General features: G+C 39.6%; 1 protein-coding gene across 1 annotated transcript; it reads right to left on the bottom strand.

Annotated features, from left to right (window-relative positions):
• Positions 1-1,505: 1,505 nt before the first annotated feature.
• LOC100353648 (olfactory receptor 52D1-like) lies at positions 1,506-2,456 on the bottom strand. The gene has a single exon (XM_002708562.5). It carries the CDS (start codon positions 2,454-2,456, stop codon positions 1,506-1,508), a length of 951 nt encoding a protein of 316 aa, XP_002708608.3.
• Between the last annotated feature and the right edge of the window lie 9,927 nt (positions 2,457-12,383).

The raw sequence follows: 12,383 nt of genomic DNA on the forward strand, positions 1-12,383 counted from the left end.
GTAACTCTGACTTTAAAATAAATAAATAAATCTTTAAAAAATTAATTCAAAAGTCAGCTCTGGGTAGACTGAATCTCAAACCTTAGGAAAAAAAACAGATATAGATACATATAGATACCAAAATTGAAAAGTTGAATGAATCTCTGATGTCATGAGTTTCTGGTAATTAATAAGGCATGATGCATAACTGACTCTGCAGAATATGATTGTATTGTGTAACTTGGCTACTTGCATTTATTTCTTCCAAAGAAGAAATAAACCCAAAAAGCCAAAAACATCAGCTCTCACAGGAGGTAAGCCTATGCTAAAGTATGAAGGTCAGCTGTTTGGAGTAGGGTTCTTGTCAACCTATCAGCCTGCATAGCATTAGCAGGTAACTTTGTGTCCTGGAAACTCTAGTATATCCAAAGCTGATGACTAAAATAAGCAAAAAGTCAGACCTGGCCCACAGTAACCATGAAACTAATTTGCGTGTAAAACCCATCACACTTGTAGTATCAGGAAACACGCGAATGTTCTCAGTTGTGAGTTGTCAGAGTAGCTACAAAATGCTTACCTTTGTAATAATTCTTTGAGAAACTTGTGCTGTGGTTTTCGCACGTAATTATGTGTATCCAAGTTTCTCATATTACAGCATGCAGCAGTCATTCACATCTGTTTCAAACCTAATTAAAGATCCAGAGGCTCTCATACTCTTGCAGCCATCTCTAGCCAAGGACTGATGCTCTCACTGAAGATGCTCTTGGTCTAAGACAGTGCTGGCAGTAATCTATTCAATTACTCTGTAGTGTTTGTGCATATTCTCAGTTCCTCTTATGAGTGTTTTCTCCTACCTCTGGCACATGGTATTTCTATACATGGAAAGAATACTTCTCATCAACTCTTTCTTTTTTTTAAATAAAAATATTTATTTATTTATTTGAAAGGCAGATTTTACAGAAAGGCAGAGAGAGAAATCTTCCATCTGCTGGTTCATTCTCCAGATGGCCACAACAGCCAGAGCTGTGCTGATCTGAAGCCAGGAGCCAGGAGCTTCTTCCTGGTCTCCCAGGTGGGTTCAGGGGTCCATGCACTTGAGCCACCTCTACTGCTTTCCCAGGCCATAGCAGAGAGTTGGATAGGAAGTAGAGCAGCTGGGACTAGAATTGGCACCCATATGGGATGCTGGCACTGCAAGTGGCAGCTTTACCCACTATGCCACAGCACCGGCCCCCAACTCTTACTTTCCAGTATACTACCTTATCTCCTTATTTTTGTCTAGGATGACTCAGGACCTATAGGCCTATTAACAGATCACATAATAATTTTATAAGAAATGGTATTCTGAAGATTTAGCTGACACAGATAAGTTATAAATATTTTAAAAACTCTCAGATAATGCATGATACTGATTTGCAACGATTACTGGAAGAAGCAACCTGTAGTCCAAGGATAAGATATGTTGAAGAAGATAAAAGCTTCATTATAATTTTATCATTGGTTCTTGAGGTACGTAGAGAATATTGTTACATCCTCCCCACAAAAAAGCCAAACATTTTCAGGCGGATCTGTTTGGTATTAATGCCATAGACCATGGGGTTGAGAACGGGAGGCACCAGGAGATAAAGATTTGCAAGTACAATGTGGACCTGAGGAGGTACTTGGTGACCAAAGCGGTGGGTGAAAAAAGAAAAAAAGGCAGGAATATAGAAGACAAGAATTACACAAATATGGGCTCCACAAGTGCTAAATGCTCGGAATTGGGCATCCTTGGAGGGCAGTCGTAGCACAGCCTGCAGGATCAGGACGTAGGAGGAGGCTATGAGGACCACATCCATTCCAGTGATTGAAAGTGCCACAGTGAGACCGTAAATGGTGTTGGGCTTGATGCTGGCACAGGCCAGCTTGGCTATACCCATGTGCTCACAGTAGGTGTGGGGGATGATATGACGTCCACAGAAGGGTAAGCGTTCAATGAGGATGACAAAAGGGAAAACGAAAAGAAGGCCACGAATCACACATGCCAGACCAATCTTTCCAATCATGGCGGCGTTGAGGATGGATGTATAATGAAGTGGACGGCAGATAGCCACATAGCGATCAAAAGCCATAGCCAGTAGAACAGCTGACTCTGTTGCAAAGACTGCATGCACAAAAAACATCTGGGTGAGACAGCCATGGAAGGAAATTACATGGTATTTGAGCCAGAAGATTGTTAGCATTTTGGGCAATGTGGTAGAACAGAGTATCACGTCAGTGATGGAAAGTAAGCACAGGAAGAGGTACATCGGCTCGTGCAGAGCTCTGTCCATCATGACAATGTAGAGGATGGTGCCATTGCCCACCAGAGCAAGGATATACAGGGAGCAGAAGGGGATGGCGATCCAAATGTGCTTGTCTTGCATCCCAGGGATTCCAAGTAAAATAAATGTGGAGGGGTGAAAGGCAGTGTCATTGTGGACAGTTGCTGAGTGCATAATGATACAGAAAACAGAGGCTTGATTTTCCTAAAATAATGAGAAAATGAAATGATGTAATCCTATATGCCATTTGTCCCTTCTAAATATCTATTCAAATTCTTGTATTTCTTCCCCATCAATTCCCTCACTTCTTGAATGGATACTAAAAATAATTTTGTGTCTACAGTGCCTACTTGCAGCACTTCCTTCCAATGAGGTTTCTACCTTATGTCTAAATATTCTAAAACGCAGAATGCAATAAACTATAATGCATATATAACTTTTCTTTTTCTGTGCTGTGCAGAATGTCTGCATTAACCTTATCTAGTCTATGCTTCACCACTTTCCATTACATTCTGGCTCCTGGAATCCTGATTGATATGGAATGTATGAATGAACTCCTTTATCCTCTCACTTGTAGCTGTATCTGGCATGAGGAAACATCAACAGGAGATTGGAAGTAGTGAGAAAAGTGAGGTCAGGTGATTATCGCTTCAGCTCTCTCTCAGCAGGGCTACTGCAAGCTTGAAGCAACCCTGTCTAAATCACGTTTCTGCCTCTGTTTTGGTCAGGTAAACATATTTCTTCTTGTCCCTTCAGTTGAAGGACTGTAATGGTGCCTGCTGTCACTTACTCAGGGAACTTCCGAGCATTTATGACTTCCTATGTCTGTTAATGGTCTCTGTATTATATTCTCCCCCATGATATCTAATTTCATTGTTTCACTTGGATTCTAATATAATTACATGCAATGCTCTTCTTGAGCTTGCTCTTGCCTACCTATCTAGAACCACATTCCACTGTGCACCTCATGTTCCAGCCATATATTGGAGCTGAAGCATGTCTATAAGCATGGTTTCTTGCACCAGCATGCTTTTTCACATGGTCTTCTTAACTGCACAGAAAAGTTGATTCCATTTGGTCAACTGTCAAGCTCCTAAAAATAATTTAAAAATCTTCTGAATATGTCTTTTTCTTTGAAGACCTTCTCTAAGGTCTTTCTCCATGGAAAGAGTATCTTCAATATGCCCCCCTTTAGAAATATAAAACTGCTTCATCATTATGTGTATGTCCATCTCCCCATTATACTGTGAAATTTCTGAGTATTATTTTCACTGTAGCCAGCACCTCTGCCTTACATACACCTCTGCCTTACATTAAGCCAACAAATAATATTTAATGAATAATTAATGAAAGATTGAATTTAGTAATTGATTATTTAACAGACTTAGGTAAGTGGCCATGTTTGAAAAATGATATTTCCTCTTGGGAGTGCTCCTTATGAATCAGGCAAGACAGTCTCTTGTTGGATCTGTGATGTGATTCCTATCATTCTTTTCACTGTATACATTTCAAGAAATGTTCCTCCTCATCATCACGTTTTAAATACATTTATAATATAATCCAATATATAGAGTAAATTTCTGTTTTCTTGATTAGTCATATACATCAGTTTGATTTAAAAAAAAAAAAAAAACAGATCTAGCAGTGTGTGTGTGGTGCAGCAGGTTAAGCACTACTTGGAACACCATCTCGTTTCTGACTGCCTGGAATCAAGTCCTGCCTCTCCTTCTGATCCAACTTCCTACTAACGTGCACCCTGGGAGGCAGCAGGTGGTGGGCCAAGTGCTTAATCCCAACTCACACTGAGTTCCTGGTTCCTGGCTTTGGCCTGTCCAGCCCCAGCTATTGTGGGCATTTGAAGGAGTTAACCAGAAGATGGGCGATCTTGCTCGCTCACTCGCTCTCTCTTTCTGTCACTCTGCCTTTCAAATAAACAAAGAAAATGTATAAATGAACTTTAAAATGTATCTTCTCTTGTCTTCTTTAACAGCTTTAGAGTGTGGTCACTTTAGGACCATGATCTCAAACAATGAGATCATGCCAAAAGGAACAGAGAAAAGAGAGAAAAAGCCTGAGGCCAGCCCTGCCTTGGGAGACCCTGAAAGTGAAATCAATCTCATCATTCTTACCTTGCTGAAGTCCAGTCTTTGGAGGTCAAATATTCTCGTTTTTGGAAAATGTACTAACATTAACTTCATCCACTCATTCTCTCCTAAAAAGAATTTTAGAATGTGGTAGAACCTAAGATAGAATTAAACAGTTGTATAATGATTCTACAGAATATTCTTCCTTCAATCCTCTGCTCAGCTAAAACTGCATTATTAAAAGACCAACTATAATGCATTGAATTTTATTTATTTAGTAATTAGAATATGCATTTCTCATATACATTGCAAGTTTATATTAACATTGAAAATTGTGTAAGTTATAAAGTTTTTTGAGTTTTAATTTTAATATCTGTATTCTAAGGTCATGACAGTAGAGTTTCCTGTCAGTTTTACTATAATTGCATATCTCCTTACATATGCAAAATTCATTATAATTTTTTTCAGCAAAGTGAATTAAGTTTTTAATATTTAGTTTAAAATGAAACATTTTATTCATCCTGTTAAACTGCCAGATATATCTTTATTTTTTTATTCATTTTATTTTTTTTTTTAATTTTTTGACAGGCAGAGTGGACAGTGAGAGAGAGAGACAGAGAGAAGGGTCTTCCTTTTGCCGTTGGTTCACCCTCCAATGGCGCTGCGGCCAGCGCTCTGTGGCCAGTGCACCACGCTGATCCGATGGCAGGAACCAGGTGCTTCTCCTGGTCTCCCATGGGGTGCAGGGCCCAAGCACTTGGGCCATCCTCCACTGCCTTCTTGGGCCACAGCAGAGAGCTGGCCTGGAAGAGGGGCAACCGGGACAGAATCCGGCGCCCCGACCAGGACTAGAACCCGGATTAGCCTAGTGAGCCGCGGCACCGGCCCAGATATATCTTTAAATAGAAATTCTGCGTCTCGGGGGCCGGCGCTGTTGCACAGCGGGTTAACGCCCAGGCCTGAAGCACCAGCACCCCATTGGGTGCCGGTTCGAAACCCGGCTGCTCTACTTCCCATCCAGCTCTCTGCTATTGCCAGGGAAAGCAGTAGAAGATGGCCCAAGTCCTTGGGCCCCTGCACCCACGTGGGAGACCCAAAGAGGCTCCTGGCTCTTGGCTTCAGATTGACGTAGCTCCAGCCATTGCGGCCAATTGGGGAGTGAACCATCAGATGGAAGACCTCTCTCTCTCTCTCTCTCTCTCTCTCTGCCTCTCCTCTCTCTGTGTAACTCTGACTTTCAAATAAATAAATCTTTAAAAAAAAAAGAAATTCTGCGTCTCATCATAAAACTATAATATAACATCCAGATTCTTTTTATATCCTGTAAATAGCACATGATTATCTTTTTCTCTCATCCTCACATTGTCAATTATAATTTCTAAAGTAAGTAATTGTAAATAACCATCACATTATAGACATTTTGGAGAAGTAAATATTTTTGGCTACTATCTTAGTAATATAAGATGTTTTAAATTTAAATTTTAATTTTTTATAATTTTTATTCATATAAGCCAAACAAATTTCATGTATTTCATATATACAGATTTAGGAGCATAGTGATACTTCCTACTTTACCCTCCCTCCCACACTCTAACTCTCCTCCTTCCTTTCTTATTTTTTCTTTTAATTTTTATAATAACATACTTTCCATTTATTTTTGGACAAGCCAATGTGATATAATCTTACCATTTAGTTAGGAAATAAGTTATGAAGCACCTGTAGTTCAATAATTCTATGATGCTTGACTTCCAAATGAGATGCCCTGAAAATTACTATGTGGCAGTTACTTGTACATTCCTAGTGAGAGGGAATTTATGCTTGCTTGAAGCAACCATTATCAACTTCACACCCTCTAATTCTGAGAAGCTTGCTGTTTTCACTGAGCCAGCATTGATGATCAAAACCCACATTGAATGATTATTTCTTTCAGTTTTACAAACACTTGTATTCTTTATAAGGTTGGTCTTTCATTTTATTCCTTTATCAGAAAATTTTTCAATGTTCTATTATGTACTATATTATTCTTTGAGGGATTTCATATACATAAAAGTGTAAGACCATTGATTCTCAATGATATGGTAACCTTATAAATAAGAAGATAAAATTAATAAACTACTATGCATAAAATGCTATAATGATGTATGCCAGGAAGAAAAGTTACTTGAGCCAGTTCCTGCCCAGGGAAAGCTTCCTTGAGGGAGTGAAATGAGTCTCCAAATCTAAGTTTCCTTCAGGAGCTTTAAACATTTCTTGTATGACTTGACTCCCAATGTTGTCACTTCCTGAAGCTCTCCTGCTATGGCCCAATCTGAAAAATAACAGATGAGAATCTAGATGTAGACTACCTGGGTTAAAAAAATGGCTCTCTTCCAGTTGTAATCTAGCCATTTTACCTTGACCAATTTTCTTATTACCCTCTCTCCTCAGTTTCCTAATATAGCAGATAACAATATTTCACAGAATATTTGAATAATTCACTGAGAAAAAACTCATAATGCATATAATCTAGTCTCTGTAGCAGAATGCATGTTAGTTATAATACTCATTTTTCTCATGATTTTGAAATCTCTAAATCCATTTCTCTATGTATTCATCTGTTAAAAGGAGGCAACTTCATTTAGTTCTTCAGGTGGAAAGAAATATTGATCTTTTTTCAGTCCATAATCTGAGGACGAGGACACTGTGGTCTCACCCTTTTCTTAATCAAGTACTCTCTTCACAGATATCCAAGACTAGTCCTCAATTTACTGTTGAGTGAATTCTCACAAGATGTGAAATAGGATGGTTCTCCAACAATCCTAATGTTACTGAATTCGTCTCATTAATTTCCCTGTGATCAAAGAACCATTGTGGCATTTGGGGACCTTCAACTCTAAATGGCAAGTTTGTACTATGTTGCCACTAAGGTAAGAGTAAAAGTGAAACAATACTTACCTTATTTCTATTAAAGGGACAGCTTCTATTAAGGTGTTTAGTGAGGCAGTGACTTGATGTTGCCATGGATAAAACAAAACTTGAGGATTATGTAGCAAGGATTTCTAGTTTTATGTAGATAAATTTCTAGGACTGCTTATACTAAGAAAATTAGGTGTGAGTGGGGGGAGAGGTGATTACCAGCTGTGCTCAGACATCAGTGAGATGGAATGTCAAATGGGTTGCTGATCTTCCAAGCTCTCTGGAAATACTGTGAGGGTCCTAGATTGCTCATTACTGAACAAATATGGCTTCATTCCAGTCTTGCCAGTCTGACTGATATGAGAGCAAGAATTAACTATTCTGCTTCCCTAAAGTGACGATTCCACTGACTCTGTATCAACATCATACTGCATAACTTATTTATATACAGAAAAGATTATTTTAAAAAGAGCAAAGAAACTATTATCTCATCATCGTTTCATGAAAGACTGATCCTAGAGATCCATCTGACTGCCTTATGCCCACAGGAAAATAGTAGGAGACTGAAACCTCTACAGCAGAAAAGATTCAGGTGCAAAGCAAACAACTTACTGATGATAATTTTAGGTACACATTAAGGTTACTCAAATACCTGCAGTATTCAAGGAATTATAGTTTGTGTAATAAAATTAGGGGGCAGTACTAAATGGCCTCTAGAGTAGCCAAGGACACCAATATCTTTGTACGATATGATCTCTTTCTTTCGTTTCCTACCACTGTCCCTGGCTTTGTAGACTGCCTTCAGCTTTGTTTTTTTGTTTTCTGTCCATCTCAATCATGTAACACTCACCCAGCTTCAGTGCTCTGCAGCCCTACAGAAGACTTGATCCAGCACAAGTAGTATAGTTCCTGAATCTGAAATCTGGTCTCATTTATCTCCATCCTGTGAAGGTGTTTGTAGACCAGGGAGACTGTGCTGTAACTCAGAGCACCAGTGGTCCCAGATGTCAAATGCAAAGGTGAATTTACAAATAAGATCTCTGGAGAGATGCACTAGTCATGTCAGGGTCTTCTTCTAAAGGCTGAACATTTTTTAAATGTTCAAGCAGAAGAGGTCACTGTGGTCCTGCACAAAGAGATCTCATCTTTAGACAAAAAGTGTGGTCAGATCTTGTCATACTGAGAGAAGGGGGAAGACAGTACATGAAGATGGAATGGGAAGAGCTATATCCTGAGTTGGAATTTGCACAGCTCCTTTGGTTGCCTAATCTAGCATCAGATCATCATCTGTTTGAAAGAACAGAATCTAATCTGAGTTTCTCTAGGTTGGCCTTAAGTTTAATATTCTCTTTTCCTTTAACATTCTGTATCTTTATTAAGGCCATTCTTTGTCTTTTCTGCTTCAACTAATTATACCAGATGATAAGCTGCTCAGTCAAAAGGGCTGCTAATTATGGTTCATGGTAAAGAGGCACATTTTCCTCATAATTCACAGAGAAAAATGACATATTGAAAGTTTCTGATATACAAGGCAGTAGTGTAGAGAAAGGGTGGTCATCACTGAAGATATATACTTGTTATTCATCATCATAATGAAAATATGCAATTTTTATCTATTTTATTAATTTATGAGAGGGAAAGCAAGAGGGAGAGAGATATGGGCAGAGAGAGAGAGATTGAGAGAGAGAGAGAGAATCCAAACCTCTAGTTTATTCCCCAAATGCCCAGTACTCAAACCAGGCTTCTTGTGTGGGTGGCAGGAACCTGACTACTTGAACCACCACCTGCTGCTTTCCAAGATGCACATCAACAGGAAACTGGAATCACTCCAATGTGGAATACATGTATCCTAAGTGGCATTTTATCCACTGTGGCAGACATTTGCTCCATCTTAATGGCAATATTTAAAGCTACGTGTCTAATGAGATCCAAATAAAGTGGGTATATAGAAAGGAAGTCTAAACCCTAGTATGTAGAGGTTATATGAAGAAGAGGAACCAGTGAAGGAGATGAATAAGGATAGCTGTTAGGAGGAAAATGTTGAAGTCAAGTGAATACAATAAAAGGAGGAAATGTGCATAAAATATTTAAAAGTATACAAAATACAAACTTGACTAGAACTGGTGTAGCTGATGCTAGCTGTTAAGTAGGAGCTCAGTCAAGGCTGCAGACCACACAACCTCTCCGTTTGGTTTGGAATTCTTGGCTGACTGTATACTAGAGAGTGTGCAGAAAATAAATGTTCAATGACACCAATGAGGAAGTTGTAAGATTTCTTTTTTAAAATGAGTTCTTTATTTGACAGACAGAGTGACACAAACATTTAAATAGCAAGCGAGCAAGAGAATCTTGCATCTGATTCACAAATGGTCACATAAGCTGGGGCTGGGCTAAGTGGCAGCCAGGAGCCCAGAAAGCTGGAACTTCATCTAAGTCTCCCTGGTGGAAGGCAGGGACCCAATACATGGGCCATTTTCCACTACTTTGCCAGGCACAGTAGGAGGGAGTTAGAACATAAACAGAGTAGCATGGACTTCAATTTGTACTCTGATATGGGATTCCAGGGTGACAAGTTGGGGCTTAGTTTGCTACACCACACTGCTGGTTCCTGTTGTTTCTTATAACTTGCCTCAAATATCTTGAAATGTCACATTTATTTTTCAAAGAAGTCACTAAGGCCATCCCAGAAAAAAAAAGGAGAGGAATTAGACTGTGTCTCTTGGGAGAGCAGCAAGGTCATATGGCAGCAAACCACATGGGATGCAAAATATCATTTCTAGTCTCTTTGGTAAACAAAACCTGTACTAGTCTACCCTTGAATCATAATAATACATACCACCTCCTGCATCAAAAATACACTCACCTTTTCTCTAAGATGTCAAAATCTCCTTTGCACTATGGAATTAATTCAAAACCCATTTATCTCATTCTCTAAATCAGGACAAAGTAAGAATATTCCCTTTTAGTTCAGTTTCTTGTACATAGCTCTTTGAATATTATTCCTCTCAACTTGAAGACCTGTGAAGTAAATAAATGAATTATCTACACTTAGATAGAGAACATATAATGGTGATGCAGAAGCAGGATAAATACAATAGATACTAAACTATAAAATAGTGAGAGAGTCATATAAGAGTCACACTTTCATTATAATTCTAAAATACAGCCAGAAGTACATCATCAGTGTCTTAATAAAGACCCATTCCTGCTTCATGGGAATGAATGTCTAAGATGGCTTACTGATATGTCTGATAGCTTGGCATTTATTATTGGCTCTTGGCTGAGATCTCAGTTGGGAACATCTACTAGAATATTTAGAGACGAATCTTCCATGTTACCAGGGATGCTTACATCATAGCAGTTGGGCTCCAAAAGGAGCCTACTAAAATCAAATATTTTAAAAGACATGTAAGGCCGGCGCCGCAGCTCAGTAGGCTAATCCTCCACCTAGTGGCGCCGGCACACCGGGTGCTAGTCCCGGTCAGGACGCCGGATTCTGTCCCGGTTGCCCCTCTTCCAGGCCAGCTCTCTGCTGTGGCCCGAGAAGGCAGTGGAGGATGGCCCAAGTGCTTGGGCCCTGCACCCCATGGGAGACCAGGAGAAGCACCTAGCTCCTGCCATTGGATCAGCGCGGTGCGCCGGCCGTGGTGGCCATTGGAGGGTGAACCAATGGCAAAAGGAAGACCTTTCTCTCTGTCTCTCTTTCACTGTCCACTCTGCCTGTCAAAAAAAAAATAAAATAAAATAAAAATAAAAGACATGTAAAAGTTACAAAGATTTTTATGACCTAATCTCTGGGGTTCCAAGATTAGGAATGCTACTCCCACTGGATGCTATTTACCAAGAAATCCTTATGCCAAGTTCCTATTCAAGAAATGGGGGAAACTGGATTCAAACTAACATGGGAATGACAAAAAGTTCAAACTACATAAAAACAGAGGAAATAGAAGATATTGTGTTGGCCATGTTTTAAAATAAAATCTGCTACATCAAGTTACTAAATAATCATTTATACAACTAAAATCACTAAGAAACATGACAAAATTTTGTTTTTTCAGAAAATTACATTGTGTCAGAAGCCAAAAATTTTTTAAAGAAGCTAGAGTAACCCAGGCTAAGAAGATAATTGCAACAAGGAGATAATTGATCTTGTTTTTTATGATAGCAGATTTAAAGTTGGGACAAGTATGGATGAATACTATCAGTCAAGAAGCAGTTGTGTAGAGGACAAAAGAAAGTTGTTATTTCTGGACCCAGAAAGTCAATTAAAAACCATGTCTAGGACAAAGGACCACACTTGTCTGATCGAGAAGAAACCAAGATTCCTTAATATCAGAATCATCTACAGAATTATTAAAGAATGAAGAGAACGTCTGAAGCAGAACACAGTCTGGGAATTGGCATTATTCTTAAGTTCCCCAGGTGACTCTTACACTTATTAAAGTTTGAGGACTACTGCCTCAGATAATTAATTTTTTTGGAGTATTCTTTAAGAAAGGGTAATCTTGGCCGGCGCCGTGGCTCACTAGGCTAATCCTCCGCCTTGCGGCGCCGGCACACCGGGTTCTAGTCCCGTTCGGGGCGCCAGATTCTGTCCCGGTTGCCCCTCTTCCAGGCCAGCTCTCTGCTGGGGCCCGGGAGTGCAGTGGAGGATGGCCTAGGTCTTTGGGCCCTGCACCCCATGGGAGACCAGGGGAAGTACCTGGCTCCTGCCATCGGATCAGCGTGGTGCGCCGGCCACAGAGCGCCAGCCGTGGCGGCCATTGGAGGGTGAACCAACGGCAAAAGGAAGACCTTTCTCTCTGTCTCTCTCTCTCTCACTGTCCACTCTGCCTGTCAAAAAATAAAAAAAAATTTTAAAAAAAAGAAAGGGTAATCTTTTGCTATTATCTTTATCAGTTCTCTCCCTGGAAATTTCCTTACAAATTTTCCCAAATTGTGAAGTCTTACCTTACCTTTTTAAAGCCTGTTATAAGAACAATCTGTCTACATTATTTATGATTAAAGCTATTTCATATATCTTGGAAATCATATCTCAAAATTATATAAACATCTCATTCCAGTAGCCAGCATTGTGGAGTAGTGGGTTGGGCCACTATCTGCATTGCCAGCATTCCATGTG

This window comes from Oryctolagus cuniculus, chromosome 1 (assembly GCF_051225735.1).
Source record: "Oryctolagus cuniculus isolate XC-2025 breed Fujian yellow rabbit chromosome 1, ASM5122573v1, whole genome shotgun sequence".
NCBI lineage: Eukaryota > Metazoa > Chordata > Mammalia > Lagomorpha > Leporidae > Oryctolagus > Oryctolagus cuniculus.

Bases quoted from the DNA above. Each gene is read 5' to 3' on its own strand.
- LOC100353648 (XM_002708562.5), bottom strand. From the start codon at position 2,456: ATGCACTCAGCAACTGTCCACAATGACACTGCCTTTCACCCCTCCACA.